This window comes from Carcharodon carcharias, assembly GCF_017639515.1.
Source record: "Carcharodon carcharias isolate sCarCar2 chromosome 36 unlocalized genomic scaffold, sCarCar2.pri SUPER_36_unloc_5, whole genome shotgun sequence".
Classification (NCBI taxonomy): Eukaryota; Metazoa; Chordata; class Chondrichthyes; order Lamniformes; family Lamnidae; genus Carcharodon; species Carcharodon carcharias.
Window position 1 is genome coordinate 276,911 of NW_024470753.1, and position 16,662 is coordinate 293,572.

The window sequence follows — 16,662 nt, forward strand, 5'->3', positions numbered from 1 at the left end:
TCAGGAAGCCGTGGCAAAACTGGGGTCAATGGGAATCCAGGGAAAAACCTTCCGCTGGGTGGAAACATACCGGGCACAAAGAAGAATAGTCATCGTTGTTGAAGGCCAGTCAACACCACTCCAAGACATCACTGCAGGATTTCCACAGGGTAGTGTCCATGGCAGAACCATTTTTAGCTGCTTCATCAATTCCTTCCAGCATAAGGCCAGAAGTGGGAATATTCACTAATGACTGTATAATGTGCAGCACCATTAACGAGTCCTCAGATACTGAAATAGTCTATGTCAAATGCAGCAAGACCTGGACAATATCCAGACTTGGGCTGACACAAGGCAGGTGACATTTGCGCCACCCAAGTATCTGGCAATGATCATCTCCAACAAGAGAGAATCTAACCATGGCCCTTTGACAGATAATTTTTATTGCTATCACTAAATCCTCCACTATCAACATCCTTGGGGTTGCCATTCACCAGAAACTGAACTGGGCTAGCCATATAAATACTGTGACTATAAGAGCAGGTCAATGGCTAGGAATCCTCCACCGAGTAACTCACCCCCTGGCTCCCCAAAACCGGTCTACCATCTCGACGGCAACGCCAGAAGTGTGATGCAATACTCTCCATTTGCCAGGATGAGTGCAGTTCCAACAACATTCAAGAAGGAGGGAGATAGAGCGCCAAAGTTTCAGAAAGAGGGAGAGGGGGTAAACATGCAAATAGTTTTGAAAAGAGACTTATATGTATATTGCGAGAGGGAGATGTAAATGATTTGGAGAGATGGATAAATTTGAAGATGTGGGGAAATAGCTACGAATATGGTGGGAGGTGCAGAGTAGCTGGAAGAGGTGGAGGGATTGAAATCTGTGGGATTACGTTCGGAACTTTCTGCAACAGAGAGCCTCAAACTCCTCAGCTCTGGTTTTCTCCTCCACGCAGCACAACCCCATCCGCCCCACCCCCATTCCTCGGCACACCGGCAGACCCAGCCCCTTATTGTAAATATCCCATGGATTAATTTAAAGAAGCATTTTAGCTGCATATACAAATGAGTGACAATGAGATATTTCCATTTATTATTATTTCGTCCTCTTGTTAAAGCTCTTGTTCCGGGATTCCTGGTGGTAAAAGTATTCTCTCTTTTCCTCATCAAAATTTGCAGCTTCCACATAAGCTTGGCGTGAGAGAGAAATCGAAATTGATTAAAACAGAGTGAAGATTATTGGAACGAAAAGACGTAGCAAGATCCCAGGACTCCCCTCATTCACTGATACAAACAATCTCAGAGGTTACCATTTCAAAACACATGCCCTGAAATTAAACCCAGGCAATGGGAACAGATTTCAAATAAAATGAAAGTCTGAATGTCTCACGATTGCCCCAGAATGTATCTTTTATATGCCTCACACACACTGGAAGAGGGGGGTGGTGGGGGTGGGGCTTTTAAAACAGAGGTTGGACTGTGTACAAACACTGGATCCGTCCTCCCAAACCCCACTCCCAACAACACTCCCAGAGTCTTAACCATTCCCTCCGTGATCAACCTGCCAGCTCCAGGTGTACTTTCTGCCTCATTGGAAAACGGACAAAAAATAATGATTCTCTTTCATCACTCTCCCATACACTGCAAAGCCTCCCCCACACCTGCGCCCCCTGCTACAAGCTGTACCCACTTAATCCATGATAGGTGCTGTGTGTACATCCAGCACAGTCACCTCCTCTGCTGTTTCTCTCCCTCTTCTGTCGCTGTTCAGCCTCCATCTCTATTAATCTTTCCATTTCACCTGCTTTCTTTGCACCTATCCATGCCTCTGTTACTTTTGTCTAACTCGGGATGAATCCTGACTGAAATGCACTCTGTGAAGTTTCTGTCTCAACATTTTAGCTGACATACATGACACTGTAGACCTGTTTTATATTGAGAATCTACACTTACACTCCCTGTAAACTGAATCTGGATAGCGTCGCCAAGTTTGCATTGCAGGGAAGGCTGTGGGCAATTTTTGCATAGCAAGATCCCACTGCATCAACTTGATATTTTACAGGATTTTCCTACACTTGCACTTCCGCAACACCAGTGGCTCCAGAAAGGAGCAACTTCCCTCTTTCCAACTGTGAAGGAGCCGCTGATCCTTTTGGAAAACCATCTTATTTTTTTTTTCAGAAAACAAGATGAACTGAATTCAAATACATCTCTCGCCTTCCTGAAAAGACATTTCAATGATCATTTCTTCCCTCTTCCTAGAACACAGGCTTTATTCAGGAAGTGTAACAAGCCTTTACCTAGATTCACATTTAGAAATTAATTCCATGCCCGGGAGCAGAAAATGAATTAAAATTTGCAACTGAGGCAGTTTTGCACAGCAGCATCCAACTCACTGTCTCACCAGGGACATCGCCACAAAGGGAAGACAAACCACCGACTTGTGTTTATTTGCCTTCCACCCAAGCCTCCAACACACTCCTTCCCGTCCGTTTTTCCCTCCTCACCTGTGTTTTCTTTCTTGTCATCATTCCTCTGTACCCCGCCTCTCCTTTTTCACAAATCTTTTATTTTTAAAGTGAGGTCACTGTTGCAGTGAACAAAACAGGGAGCAGGCCGCGTGCACCAAGCATGATATCACAGAGAATGGGGTCATGGTGTGATAACTGTGTTCTGGTGAGGATTGCTGGAAAGCAAAGGCAAGTAAATATATTTCACATTCACCCCTGTCTTTGTGTGCCTTTGTGTCTCCCTCAATGTCACTTTATCTCTCTCTATGAAACTTGTCTGGGTGTAATCGTCATTGAAACGTGCTTTCAAATGACATCATTTGTTGTGTTTGCCGTGTTATTAAAGAATAGCCTAAGAGAGACAGAGCAGAGTGATGTGGTGGGGGTGGGGATGCAGTAGAGAGACAGCGAGAATTTCACGTCCCCCCGCCCCAACCGCACTCAAATACTCAGTAAAATGAATTTAAATGATCACTGAGTATTTTATTTCAACGTCAAACTCACACTGCCCTTTCTAAAACAACACAAAAACAAATCTTTGAGAATTACTGAAAAATCCTTCACACAGGTTCGGGGCTAATTGAAGTCCTCCCGAATGTTTCAAACACAATGAATTATATTCGCACTTCATTCCTGGAATTTATTTGTAGCTGCGAGTTGATCAAAGTTTTCCAAGAAATAATGAGAATAGAAACGGCGGGTACAGAGACACAGTTTCCAATGCTTGGGAAATCGAGGGCGAGAAGAACAGTCATAAATCTAACGGTTGTCCCAAACCTTTACAAGAGTGAAAATAAGAAACACTTTGATACACAAGGGACGCTAGAAGTTTGAAACTAGGACTTATCCCAACCTGTCATCTCTTCCACTTTCATAATCCTCTGCTATGAGTGTCTATACAATTCTGTCTTCTTGAGGGCCTCCAATTCTAATATTGGCACTCCGAAGATAATCTCGGGGAGTGGGACGAGGCAAAAGCTCTTTTAGAGATACTCGATAGGACTCATGGCCTCTTTCCAAACCGTAACAATTGTGTTTCAGTGTTCATTGTTGACGATGCCTCGACCTTCCAAACCCATTACTTTGCAATTATTTCCTCAAAATCTCAGTCTCAATTTCCTCATTAAATATGCTCCTTGACACCAATTTCTTTGACAAAGCCAATAATTGAGCAAAATCTCTTGGTCTGACATTTTGCTCCATGATGCTCTGGAGAAAGATCTTATGATGTTTTATCGTGCTTGAAGTTGCTGTGAAATATAAGGTGTAGTTGGCAGTTCCTGTTCATATCCATTGCACTACTGGTAAAGGGGAAGGATTCACTCACTCCTGCTGCTGTACACATTGTGTATTTCAGTGTCAACAATGAAATATATAGAGCAAAGTATCACTCTTTCGCTGTGAATCTGTCTCCACATCTCTCTCTGAAATTAGCTTCTCTATTGTCTAAACAACAACGAGTATACATCAGCTCTGCTCCTTTGCCTGCAATGTACTTTGCGATAGTCTAAGTACATGGGAAGTGATATGTAGATGGCCACCACTAATTTGCTCTGAGGACATTCACAGTTAGCGTGTCACTCGAGTCAAATATAGGCAAGGCCTCTCCTTTTAGGACATTCTTCTACCATCTCGCTTTTGTAACACACACAAAGGGCATTCATCAGTCATGCTTCAGATTTACTCACATTCTTTGACTAATGTTACTTAGTTGTTATTACATCCTTCCATAGGCATAGAGGCAATACGTTGTTAAAGACATAGAGACCCTGGCGTAAGATACAAAAGCCAGGAAGTTACAACGAGCCTTTATAGAACACTGGTTCTTTATCAACTCTCTGCAAATCAGGGCACCACACCTTAGGAATAATGTGAAGGCATCAGGGAGGTTCCAGAGAAGATTTAGAAGAATTGTTCCAGGGATTTCAGTTCCATGGATAGATTGGAGAAGCGGGCGGTGTTAACCTTGGAGATGAGGAGGTTCATCAATTGGTAGAGGTGCTCGGAATAATGTAATATGAGGATATTTTAGTAATGCAAAAGTTAGTGACCGTCTGGGACTCACTACCGGAAACAATAGTAGAGGCAGAAACCCTCAAATCATTTACAGTGTGCCTGGATATTTCAAGTGCGCGAACCTGCAGGGCGATGGTTCAAATGCTGCCCACTGGGATTGGGCTGAGTGGCTTGATTTTCGGCAGGCGGAGCCACCATGGGTCATGTGGGCACCTTCTGAAAAATTTCTATGAATATAACTGTGTGGATCCGAGACACATTTCTCATTGGTGGATGGGTGTGGGGGTGGTGGGGCCTGGGGACGATAGAGTACCATAACACACCGTTTATTTGTATGCATACGCATGTGTGTCGCTGTGTGCGTGTCCATCTGTGTCGCTGTGTGTGTTCGTTGTGTGTGTGTGTTTGTGTGTGTGCATGTGTGTGTGTGTGTGTGTGTGTGTGTGTGTGTATGTGTGTGTGTATCGTAGTGTGTCACTGTGCCTGTGTGTGTATGTCTGTGTGTGGATGAGCGTCGCCCTATATGTTCTTGGCACACCTTCCGTTGTCAGTATTAACTTTCCAAAGAAATTCAGATCAATACCTAAAGAGGAATATCATTCCAGGGGCAAAACAAAAAAATCAGTTCCGCAACTGAGTTGGCGTTGGGGGTGAAAAGCCAAAAGTCATGTCAGAAGCAGCAGAGGTGGTGGCAACGGGTGATCATTTGTCTCTTTGTCAATGATCAATTAAAAAGAGTCAAATCCTCTACTCCGCAAGAATGTTTCACTGTCTTTTGATTGAAGTGATATAAGCCCTCCCTCTGTTGGCGGACCGCAGTTAGTGTACAAGCAGAGGAGAAATCATCAGGATTTCGCCAATAGGCAGGATCAGATCAATCGCAAATGGCAGGAACATCAACGCAGCCAGAAATTCAGCGTGGAGATAGAGCTGAGCATTCTTTAACAGGGCTCATAGAAAAACCTGGAAGGACTTTGACAAATTTTGGACAGATAATCTGACCTGTCATTTCCGTATTTTTAATGTTATTTTTAAATATATTCCAATTTCGGGGAGGACCTCGCTATGCCTCTCTTCAGTTTGCTGAATTGGAAAATGGATCAAAAAATACGTCTGGTCGCAAATGGGAACCCGGGATGGACTCTTTCCGATGAATTGTGGAGGAAACAAAATTTGCCACAGAATCCACTGCATTTGCGCTGTAATTTCCAAATTTCAGCAGCCAGTTTATGGCCAAACAGCCAACTTTATGCTCGCGGCTCATTTCAACTGGACTAAACCTGATGTATTTTCCAGGTGGGGATACAGAAATGAACAATGTTTCACTGAGCCGAAAACTGATAAATGAACCCTTGCAAACGCATGTGCAAAACGTCGAATTATTATGAAAACTTTGTCAGGCGGGAGACATGGCACTTTGTCATGGGCTGAGAGCGTTTCAGGGAAGGCATTTTTGCCTTCAATACACTTCATTCATGAAACCTTGTAAAAGTGCATTACACGAACCTTTATGTCTGACGTTACATAGGATAAGTGTCTTCAGTATTGTAAGTTGTTCACCACATTTACAAATATAGTTGACATTTACAAGACAAATCTTTGTCTCCTTAGGACCTGACTAACTCTTTGTCTTTCGAAGAACCTCACTGACTTAATGCTTCAGGTCAGAGCTCCAAAACGTTGCACACTTTACAAGTTTCATAAACAAAGAACGGGGAGGGGAGGAAATGAATTAAAACGATCGGCTTGTGAGAAAACGGAGAACAGGGCAGATTAAGTACTGCAATCTGTCTTTGTGAAGCAACTGTGGAAAGAGAGACAGTGGTCTTTGTCGAGAAAGATCATGGGCTTCTTCCGTGACACAGGACTCTGTGCTGTACTTGCAGTTCCCAGGGATGCACACTGAGCTAAACACCAAATACCGTCCCATAGGACAGCAAACGGCTGCAGACTGTGTAATACTTTAGTTTTCCAAAAACAATACTTCATTTATAAGATATGTTAAGGTACATAACATGTCTTCTCCACTTTGTGATAAAGTGCAATACAGTTCAACCTCCGTCAAAACAGTATGTGGCACTCTGAGTCGCTTTAACACCCTTACAAATTAGTTAGATTCTCTGACCTCCACTAAGGTAAGTTAACTCAGTCTAGACGAGAGATTAAATCTTCCCATTTCCCCACTTCATACGGTGCCCAGTTATCGGTAGGTTAGTTATCTCACGATTCATGTGTTCCACCACTTTCTCAGGGGCAATTAGGACTGGGAAACAAATGCTTGTCTTGCCAGAGATATCCATACCCTGTGGATAAATATTAAAAACAGTAAGACATTACAACTATTAAGACATTCTGCAACAGGGATGAATGGGTTATCCCACTGTTATATGCTCTCTCCATTTTCTTCCTTTCTTACCTCTAATATAGAACAGGAAATTGATCAGATATTTGCCATCATTCACTGTCACTCAAACTCATGTCCTACTCCAGAGAATGATGCTCCCATTATCATTACCGAGAACAGGTTGCATTATCGGTGGAGCTGTTTCTCAGATGCGAACTTAAATCGCGGGTCTTGGAAACAGTTCCTAAATCTGAGCAGGGCTCCAAAGGCACAGTCATTATTTCAAGAGGAGAGCAATAATTCCATCAGAGTTTAACGTTTTTCAGCAGGGATCCTTTCACTGAGACTGTAGCTTCTGCTGTTTCCCCTCCGGACCACAGGGGCCGCTCTAACGCCCTTCCTATCCTTCTATTCTCCCTGGCCCTCCCGGAATCACCTCTTTCCCACACCCGCCCACCCCCCCCTCCCCCCCACCCCGAGCCCGACCGCTGCTCTAGGCGTGACGTCTACTCCGTTTATTTTTTAAAAATAAATTCGTCAAAGAAAACCGAGCATCTGCAGAATTTTTAAACATATGCTTTATCCAATTTCTCTCCTGAAATTTGTCGGGGCCGCTTCATAACTAGATCATTGATACACGTCTTTGTGCTGCAAACGAACATGGAGAAGCAGGCACCCTGATTCGTGAAGGATATAGAGAGGTTCATTGTTCTATGCGTCTGTAAGAGTTAGCATTTCACGCTCACAGGGAAATGTACTTGTGTAAAGTGAGTGACGATCCGCATAAGTGTGTGAGACACAGCGATTACGATATCATCCAGTGGAGGGTGTTTCCTCAAGGTGAAGGTGACTGTTGCGGGCATGGTTTAAAAAAAAGACCTATGCTAATCAGCTATAACCCTGCAATTGCAGATGTCTTTAAGTGTCGCAGCCTTCACCGCACATCATGTTTTCGGTAGCGCACAACAGCTTATCGTCCTAGCAGTCATGTCTTTGTTGGGGTGTGGTGGGAGGAGGACTGCTGCTGGACTTCAACCGTGGACGGCCTGCCCTAATTTGAACTTACTTAACTCCACACCCCAGAGCCCACGCCACAAACACGATCCCCACGCACGGTAGGAAATATTTTCTCTCTCTCCACCCAAACAAACTTAACTAAATTTAGTGACCCCGCCAACACTGGATCCCTTTGGAAATCTGATAGAATCCATTTGAGTTCTCCCTCCCTTCCCGTCTTCCCATTGGATGCATTTTCAGTGCAGCCAAATGTATTCCTGGGTGAAGAGTCTGACGAAGGCATTGCTCCTTAAGCCTTAAAATATTTTTATATTTTTCGGTGACAGCGAGTTTCCAGATAGAGCGATAAAAGTGATGGGGTGCAAATGCTGGTGATCATTATGAATTTCTAATGCCCTCTGTTAATGCAGTAAAAACATTCAGTGCCAGCTCAAACCACATACAGATAAAAATATCAAAAAATCATTGCTGTTTGTGAAAATAAGAATGTGATGTGAACTTATTAAAACATAAAAGATTCTGAGGGGGCTTCAGAGGGTAGATGCTGAGAAGATGTTTCGACTCGTGCGTGAATGAAGAAGTAGGGGCACAATTTCAGAATAATTGATTTCCCATTTAAGACGGAGATGTGGAGGATTTTTGCTCTCAGTTGGTCGTTAGTTTTTTAGAATTCCCTTCCCCAGAGAGCACTGAAGGCTGGGCCATTGAATGAATTCAAGGCTCAGTTGGGCCGATTCCTGAAGAATAAGAGAGCCTAAGGTTATGGGCAGGAAAGTGCACTTGACGCCATAACCAGTTTAGCTAAGATCTTATTGAATGGCGGAATAGGATGGAGGGCCTACTCCGGCTCCTCTTTCTTATGATCTTTTAATCTTTGGTCACTGGAATTAAATATTGAGATTCGTATTGTTGATTGGACTCAGAATCAAACTGAAAAGAACTTGGAACATGTTAAAATATCTTGCCCATGCGAATGGGTGTTTGGGTTGAACTGGTGTTAAGTAGAGCGAGGTTGTTAGTGATATATTTTAGAAAATAATTCAATTACTCGCTTTCCTTCCGCAGATATTCACTGGGCTATCTGAATCAATAGACTGCAATTAATATTTTAAATCGATACAATTTAAAGAAACGCCTAAAAAGTGGCTATCAATACTCACCAGATAAACCGGTTTACTGAATCCAAATCCCAGTGAGAATGGAGAGTAGACCCCGGATAATGGTGACAGTTGTGGCCAAGTATCAAATGCACCATCCCGAACGAGACAAATTACTTCGAAACTGCTGCTGGGTCAAATAATTCTGTTATGGGATTCCCTCATGGGAAACTTGAACCTATTTTAAAGTAAAAGCAGCAAATCCGTGCTGAAAATTGTCTGCAATACTCCGCAGGAACCTATGCCAAGGGATTAGCAGGAGAATGTTGAGGGGCGGAAGCTGGGAGAGAAGAGCGAGATACATCTTAGTGTGACGAATCTGGTAGAGTGAAATATTTTCAGAATATGTTCTGAATTGAGCAGACAGTGTTGTTCCTTACAGAGTGTCTGAACTGCTTTGCAGAAATGCTTGACCTTGAATAACAAAGAAGTGAGTCAGTAAACCTGGCAGCAGAGAGCGGGGTTTGTCAGCAAAGAGGCCGTCACCGCGGCTGTTTACTGCGAGTCTCAGAAAGAGACTCAAAGCCCATTCGGGGGCTTTCCAAAGCACATCGATCAGTGTAAATCGCTGGCCGACATTCTGACTGCTTTTCGCTTCAGACGGAAAATGATGTTCGATCCAAAACCTCTCGGTGGTTTTCCTGTTTTCACAGTTGAGGCGCTTCGTGTTCAGCACCGCTTGCATTTCATTCAATGTTAAACGGCTGACAGAAGAGGTTTTGCCGTCCAGGGCAGATTCAACTGAACAGAGAACAGGTTGGTTTACATTGACCTCGTTTACAGTGTCCTCATCGACCTGACACGGGGTCACTGTTTATCTGCGATGTCCGGTATTTGAAAAAAAAACTGATCCCCAATATTATTCAAAATTGATGTACTCGCTTCATTAGAGGCTCAGAGAGATTGCAGATTGTGCTATTTATGCACAGGCGTCACTGCGACAAATTGCCAAGGCTGCCACCGCCTAGAAGAGCAATGGCAAAGCGGCAAAGCACCACCACTTCCCATTACTCTCCAACACAAACATTATCCTGACTTGGAACGATATCGCCATCGCTTCACTGTCTCTGGGTCAATATCCTGGAACTCCCTCCCTAACTGCACTGTGGGTGTGTCTTTATCACGGGAGCTGTAGCTTTTCAAGCAAGCGGTTCACCACCAGCTTCTCAAAGGGCATTTAGTGATGGCCATAAACGCTGCCCTTTCCTCCCGTCCCTCACATCCGATCGACGGATACGCATAAATTAGCAGAATCTTGTCTTCAGCGAAAGATGAAGGACGCTTGTATTATATCAGATTCTTATAAACCTTTCGCCCATTGCCCCTCAGATTCACCACCATGAAGGATTTTCTCATTTGAGATTCCAGGATAATCTCTCTGTCCGACTTGTGCTGAATCCTCGCTGAGAGTTAATTTGCATTAAACCCCCAACGGGGCTCTTTAGGAAAAACGGCAACTTACCTCTGGGAATGGTGACCCTCGGAAACCTTTATTCCCGATGTTACTAAGAGATTGCAGACAGGGAGAAACCTCCTTATGGATTCGGGTTTTTAAATCGCTCCCTTATTGGGGCATGAATCACGTCCACTGTTAATACCGCTTGGCAATGTAAGCTGGTTCTGCCGCTCACCCGACAGCGGAATGTGTGAGTGTGATACCCGTTCAGCATTTAAATTCATTCCCGGTAAACAGAGGCCTCATGTTCCGAAAAAAACATTATTAAAAAATGCTTGAAAAATCAGCCGGCCTGGCAGCAACTCTAAAAACAGAAAATGCTCGAAAAACATATATTTTCTGGAACGGAATCTAACGTTTGTCGTCCTTATGTCCCTTGTTCCGAGTCTCCCTGCTGAGTTTTTCCAGCATTTTCGGTTTTTATTTCAGATTTGCAGCATCCGCAGAATTTTGCTTTAATCTTGCCCTGAGGTCCTGGTCTGTTTCTGACGCGGATCAAAGGATTGGTTCATTCACCCTGTGAGTAATTATATTGGAAGTTCTCTTTGATGCAATTACCTGTGCTCTTAACTGAAAAAATGCAAATCACCACCGGGCCTCATGGGCAGAGGAATATAAGTGAAAAACAAAGACATTTTGCTCGTCAATAGCACCTTGTTCAAACGAAATTTGGACTAACTGCGCACATTGCTCGACTCAATTTTATAAAAGGAATGATGAGGCACTGGAGACGATGCAAACAAGATTGACGAGGCTGTTTCCAGAGCTGAGAGGTTAAACTAACAGGGATGGCTGAACAGTCTGGGTCTCCTTTCTCGAAAGACAAGACTGAGGGAGATTTTTAAAACTGGCTCACGGCCTCTTTCTCAATGATAATTGAGGATGTTTAGACTTTAATTAAACGTTAACAGTAATATTCACCATACAAACATACAATTGTTATTCTGCCACTCCATCTGAGCGACAGCCCAGTAAACCTCTTTAGAGACATGCTGCAACTTGACCGCTGTGACGCACAGACAGTGACCATCAAACACATGTGAATTCACCAGGACCCCGCACCTAAAATGGTGTCATAGCATAGCTTGTCATAATTTCCACCGCATCTGAAAGGGGAGCAACTCACTGGGACTGAGCTCAGGTCAGTCTGCCGCCACCTCGCCCGCACAAACAAACTGGTGAGAGACAGAAAAAGGGAGAACTCACGGCGTCAAGATGTCCAAGGAATCTTTGTTTCTGATACTCATTATCCAAGCGCTGCGGGTTTATGGTGAGGAAGATGCGGGTGAGAATTTTAAACTAGAATCAGCAAGAATGAGTGTTTACTAAGCTGAAAATGTGACCCACTGGTGAGGTGAATGGATTTGACCTGATCATGTGAGTTTATTTACTGGTTCCTCGGAGAAAGCGAAAGAATCAAACTAGAGAATTTATCTATCCACGCATAGTTAAAGACAGTGAGGCGGCTTTTCTAAAATAACAGGCGGAGTCTTTAAAAGCTTCTGCTTTCGATCTCCAATTAACCAAAATTAATGTAACAATCTCTCTCTGGTTACAGAATCTGAGCCCTCTCTGTCTCAGAGTCCCTTCAGAATGACAGCTGAAGTTGGAGGCACGGTGGAATTAACCTGTCAGTACATTTACGAAGTGGAATTCGTGCCTAGCTATTTCTGGTACAAACAACGTGTCGGTGAAGCCCCGAAGCCAATCGATCTACAGTTGTGTCAGGGGGCCAATTGTAAGTTTTTTTCTAAAAAAGGCAAAAACAAACATGAATTGATACTGGAAATTCGCAAAGTCGAGGTGAGTGACTCGGGTTCCTACTACTGTGCTGATAGCGATAGCTATGCACCGCTCCAGAGTGGACCCACACTCCTAGTTGGAGGTAAGAGAGCAAGTGAAACGAATTCAGATCTTGCACGGCATTATAATTTGCCACGAATCGATCGGTAACTGTGTCTTAATCTGCCAATCTCTGTCCAGACGGTTCCACCAACAAGACAGCTGCGCTGGTGTTTGTCCCGCCGGGTGAGCTGCATTTCAATGAAACCGTCCCCTTAGTGTGTTTGGTCAGTGGAGTTTCTCCCAACCAGATTGCTATTTTCTGGAATATTTCCGGCCTGGTTACCGAGGGACAGAGCGATCCTGGTACAATGGAGGCCGACGGAACCTACAGTATCACAAGTCACGTCATGGTGTCGAGCGAAACCTGGAGAAGTGGCGGTCTCTGCACTTGTATTGTTCAGCTGGGATATCCAAACAAATATTTGACAAAGAGCTCATCGTTCTCCAAAGCAGCAGGGACAGGGACAGGTGAGTTGGTGACATGTTCGGCTTTTATTCCACTTGGAACTCAATTGGAGAAATTAGTTAATTCTTAGAAACTGCAGGCTGTAAATTAAACAATAAATATATATTTTATAAATATGTTAATATAATTTAGAGTTACCTTAGCCCCAGGTGTAGACTTGTCCTTGTAAACAATTTCTGGGCTTGTCTTATATTTCTGCGTCACATCGAAGAATCCTAGAACGATAGATGCGGAAAAAGGGATTTCGGCCCATCGTGCCTGTGTTATCTCTTTATAAGAGTTATCCAATTGGATCCACCCTTTCCCACAACACAGTCACATTTTCTTATTCTCTTCAAGTTAGGCTGTGATTTCTCTTCTGAAAGTTATTATTGAATTTCCTTCAACCGTCCATTTTAGGCAATGGAACTTGGAATAAAATTGAGGTAAATTCCACAATGGATGCACTTTACAAGTAGGAAACAACCAATAATGCTTTGTGGATGGTGTGCAGGAGATTTGCCAGAATGTGACCAGTGGTGAAGGACTTGGGTTAATGTGGAGGGACTGTAGATTCTGAGATTGTTCTCCTTAGATCAGGGAAGTTTGAGGGGTGGGGGGGGGGATTTAATCGTGGCGTTCAAAATCGTGAGGGGGTTCGACAGAGTGCATGATGAGAAAAGAATCAGCAAAAGAACCAGAGGGAGAGATTAGGAGAATTATTTTGAACACAGCTGCATGTGATCTGAATGGCGCTGCCTGAAAGGGCATTGGAAGTAGATTCAAAAATTATTTTCAAAGGGGATTTGGATAAATACGTGATGGAAAGGCATTTTCAGGGATATTGGGGGAAGAGCATGGAAAATATGACTAATTGGACACGTCTTTCCGAGGGAATGCACTGACACAATCGTCCGAATGGGCTACTTCTGGGCGTAACTTTGGGTCAGGTTTCCCATCAAACAATCCTAGAAAAGGATGACTTAACCGAATAGCAGTTTCAAAGTGTTTTGTTTCTGTAGGGTGGTGCAGTCTGGCCCTTCCTGTTATCATAACTGTCCTGGTGATACAGGTTCTGATGTTGGTCCTTATTTCCATTTGGATTTTTAAAAGCAGCAGATCAGGTGAGGATTAATATTTACAAGGGATATTATAATAAATGTATGCCTAATCTGATTACCTTCTCGAAGATTTAAATTGCTAATTTAATTTCTGCTTTCAGGAGAAGGCGACAAGCGATCCCACAATGAAAAGTGAGTAACTGAACCATTTGAAAAGTTCATCCCGAACATTGCATTTTAAACTGGGTCTAACCCATTTCAACCTGAACACTGATTCCAATGGTAGATGCTGACATTTTCCATGATTTTAACACAGGTTGATGCTAAGGCCACTTGACAATTCTCTTCTTACCTATTTCTGGATCTTGCTTCAGAATTTAGAAAACTAACATGTGTTTGATATTTTTGATCGCATCCAGGCTTCGCTTGAGAGAGAGAAGGCAAAGAGAGGGGCAGAATAAGCGACAAGCATGTAAGTTGCATTGAAATGTTGGCACAGATTAAATTCCAAGTAGGTGGAATTGTAAAGTTGCCTAAGAGCCTTTGCCTCCATCAAAATGTTCACAATGACTCTGCTGTCTCTGGGTCCCATATTAAATGCCAATTACTGGTCACTAATAGTGGGAGAAATATACCAGATGGACAATAGACGCCAGGCACGGTTGGGATCTTGTCCAACCATTGACGAATTTACTCCACTGAGGTATTGGGGGACCTTCTGTGGATTAGGGGCTGACTGACATATGGGATTCAGTGACGTATTGGGGCCATTGGTGCAGTGGCAGATCATTGGCGAATGGTGAATCCACAATAAATTATGAATCAGTCAGACTGGGATAACATTTAAATTTGTTTCTTAACCATTATTAACACAGATGACCACCGTCAAACAGAAGGAAAGAGGCCCCATCGAGATGCAATACAGGTGATTTTTTTCTGAAATTGTTGTAATAAGATACAAAAACTTGTTTTTTGGCATAAGGTGCAAGGCTTCCCATGCTGGATAATTCACGCATTTATCAGAGAGCAGGTCACAGTCTAGAGCATCTGAATGTGTGTATAATTCCACTCGTCCCTCTAACTGGATTCAGAAATTGTACCCCTGACCCTGGCTCCACCTGATAATAGAAAGGATACTGTAAATTTCCGGGTAGAATTTTTCTGCCTGACTTAACAGCGGATTTCCAGCAGTTCATATTTTAGATTTCTACTACTTTCTTTTATTTATACAGCGTGCATAACTCTCCTCCCTCATGTCCCGTCTTTGCACACCCCTCTTCCCGACAATGCTGATTTAGTAAATACATTAGCCAAAGGAATTACCAAGAATATAAGACCAAACCCAGGAGTCTTTTATAGACAAATCAAAATGTGTTTCTGTTGTAAGTGGACTAAGAATGAATCCGTTTGGGCAGACCGCGCGTGTGTGTGTATGTGTGTCTGTGTGTGTGTGTGTGTGTATGTGTGTGTATTTGTGTTTGTGTGTGCATTCAGAAACTTGAGCAGAAAATCTAGACTGAACCTCCGGAGCGAGTGCTGCATGTCTAAGGCACCGATTTCACGTGAAACGTTACACTGAGGCCCTGTCTGCCCTCACAGGTTGGCATGAAAAATGGTAATGCCAGTATTGCAAAAAGAACAGTAGTTGTTTGTTGGGTGGGGTCGGGGAGGGGGTTTTCTCCCTAGCATCCAGTTTCAAATTTTATTTCACAATCCGCAAGTTAAAAATCTATTATCAACCATTGCTGTTCAGGGGATTTTGCTGTGAGTAAATTAACTGTCGCGTTGTATTAAGAGCAGAGATTACAGTTCAAAGAAGTGGATGTAAATGTCCTGAGGCTTCTTCAGTTCGTGACAGGCGCTACATTAACAAGAGTCTTTTGATTGTGTTTTGCGATTCTTCTGAATGTGGGCTCTGCTCAATCGTACAGATGACACAGGGTGAAACACAGTAATCAGGTTGGCCAATTAACAGCAAAAGAATTCAAACAAATTGAAAGACTCATCATCCCAATTTTCTCATTGAACTTTGGTGATTTCCGGTCGCTTTCCGAATTCTGGTGCCCTGTTGCAGAATATCAATTCAGAATGTTCTTGCATATACTAATGAAGCAAAACATCCCTCAAATTGATATAGAGCACAATGGAAACCGAATCAATAGCAAATATCAGGAAGAAATTTGAAAAATAGTGGAAGGGAAAATAATGGCAGTGATATGGGGTCAGAGAAGGCTGCAGTGGGACTAAGTGCAGAGCTCATTCAAAGAATGAGTCCAAATGGTCTCCGCCTGTGCTGTATCATTCCATGGCTCTTTGAAACGCGGTTGCAGGTGTGAGTAATCAGACCTGTCCTTTAAGGACTTTTCGCTGTTAATGTTTAATATGTCTCTCAGACTCAAGGCGGACCTCTCTACGCCTCCCTGGACTTGGCTGCATTGGATAAAAGATCAAAAAAGAAAGCGGGTCGCAGATGAGAATCGGGACTGTTTCTCTCTTATAAATTAAGGAGGTGACATGATTTGGCAAACAACCCACAGCTTTGTGGAAATAAAGATGGAACCACGGAGACTCCCATGAAACAATTATCTTTCCCCGTGCACTGGCCAGGGTTTACAAAGACTGGCTCATTTTGCTAAATATAGAATGTGTCTTGTGTTTAGTTAATGATATTCCACTGTTACCATGCAACTCAAGTGTAAAAGAAAATTTGAGCAAGAGCCAAGGACTTTACTTAGCTTCACTGGCCTTTTTCTGCTGTTTCTGTAACTCCAGTTACTGACAGGATGTACATTTGTTGACAAATGTCTGTATGCAAATAAAATAAATTAT

At 43.2% G+C, this 16,662-nt stretch overlaps 1 protein-coding gene across 1 annotated transcript; it reads left to right on the top strand.

Moving 5' to 3' along the window:
• Nucleotides 1–11,697: 11,697 nt before the first annotated feature.
• LOC121274459 (immunoglobulin lambda-1 light chain-like) lies at nt 11,698–14,319 on the top strand. The gene is made up of 6 exons (XM_041181799.1): nt 11,698–11,767; nt 12,041–12,367; nt 12,466–12,795; nt 13,795–13,896; nt 13,995–14,025; nt 14,253–14,319. Exons 1-6 carry the CDS (start codon nt 11,698–11,700, stop codon nt 14,317–14,319), a joined length of 927 nt encoding a protein of 308 aa, XP_041037733.1.
• Nucleotides 14,320–16,662: the final 2,343 nt, after the last annotated feature.

Excerpts from the sequence above, each read along its gene's own strand:
- LOC121274459 (XM_041181799.1), top strand. The coding sequence starts at position 11,698 with ATGTCCAAGGAATCTTTGTTTCTGATACTCATTATCCAAGCGCTGCGG. Across the intron at positions 11,768-12,040 it reads TTATGGTGAGGAAGATGCGG|AATCTGAGCCCTCTCTGTCT; the intron begins GTGAGAATTTTA and ends CTCTGGTTACAG. Across the intron at positions 12,796-13,794 it reads AGCAGCAGGGACAGGGACAG|GGTGGTGCAGTCTGGCCCTT; the intron begins GTGAGTTGGTGA and ends TTGTTTCTGTAG.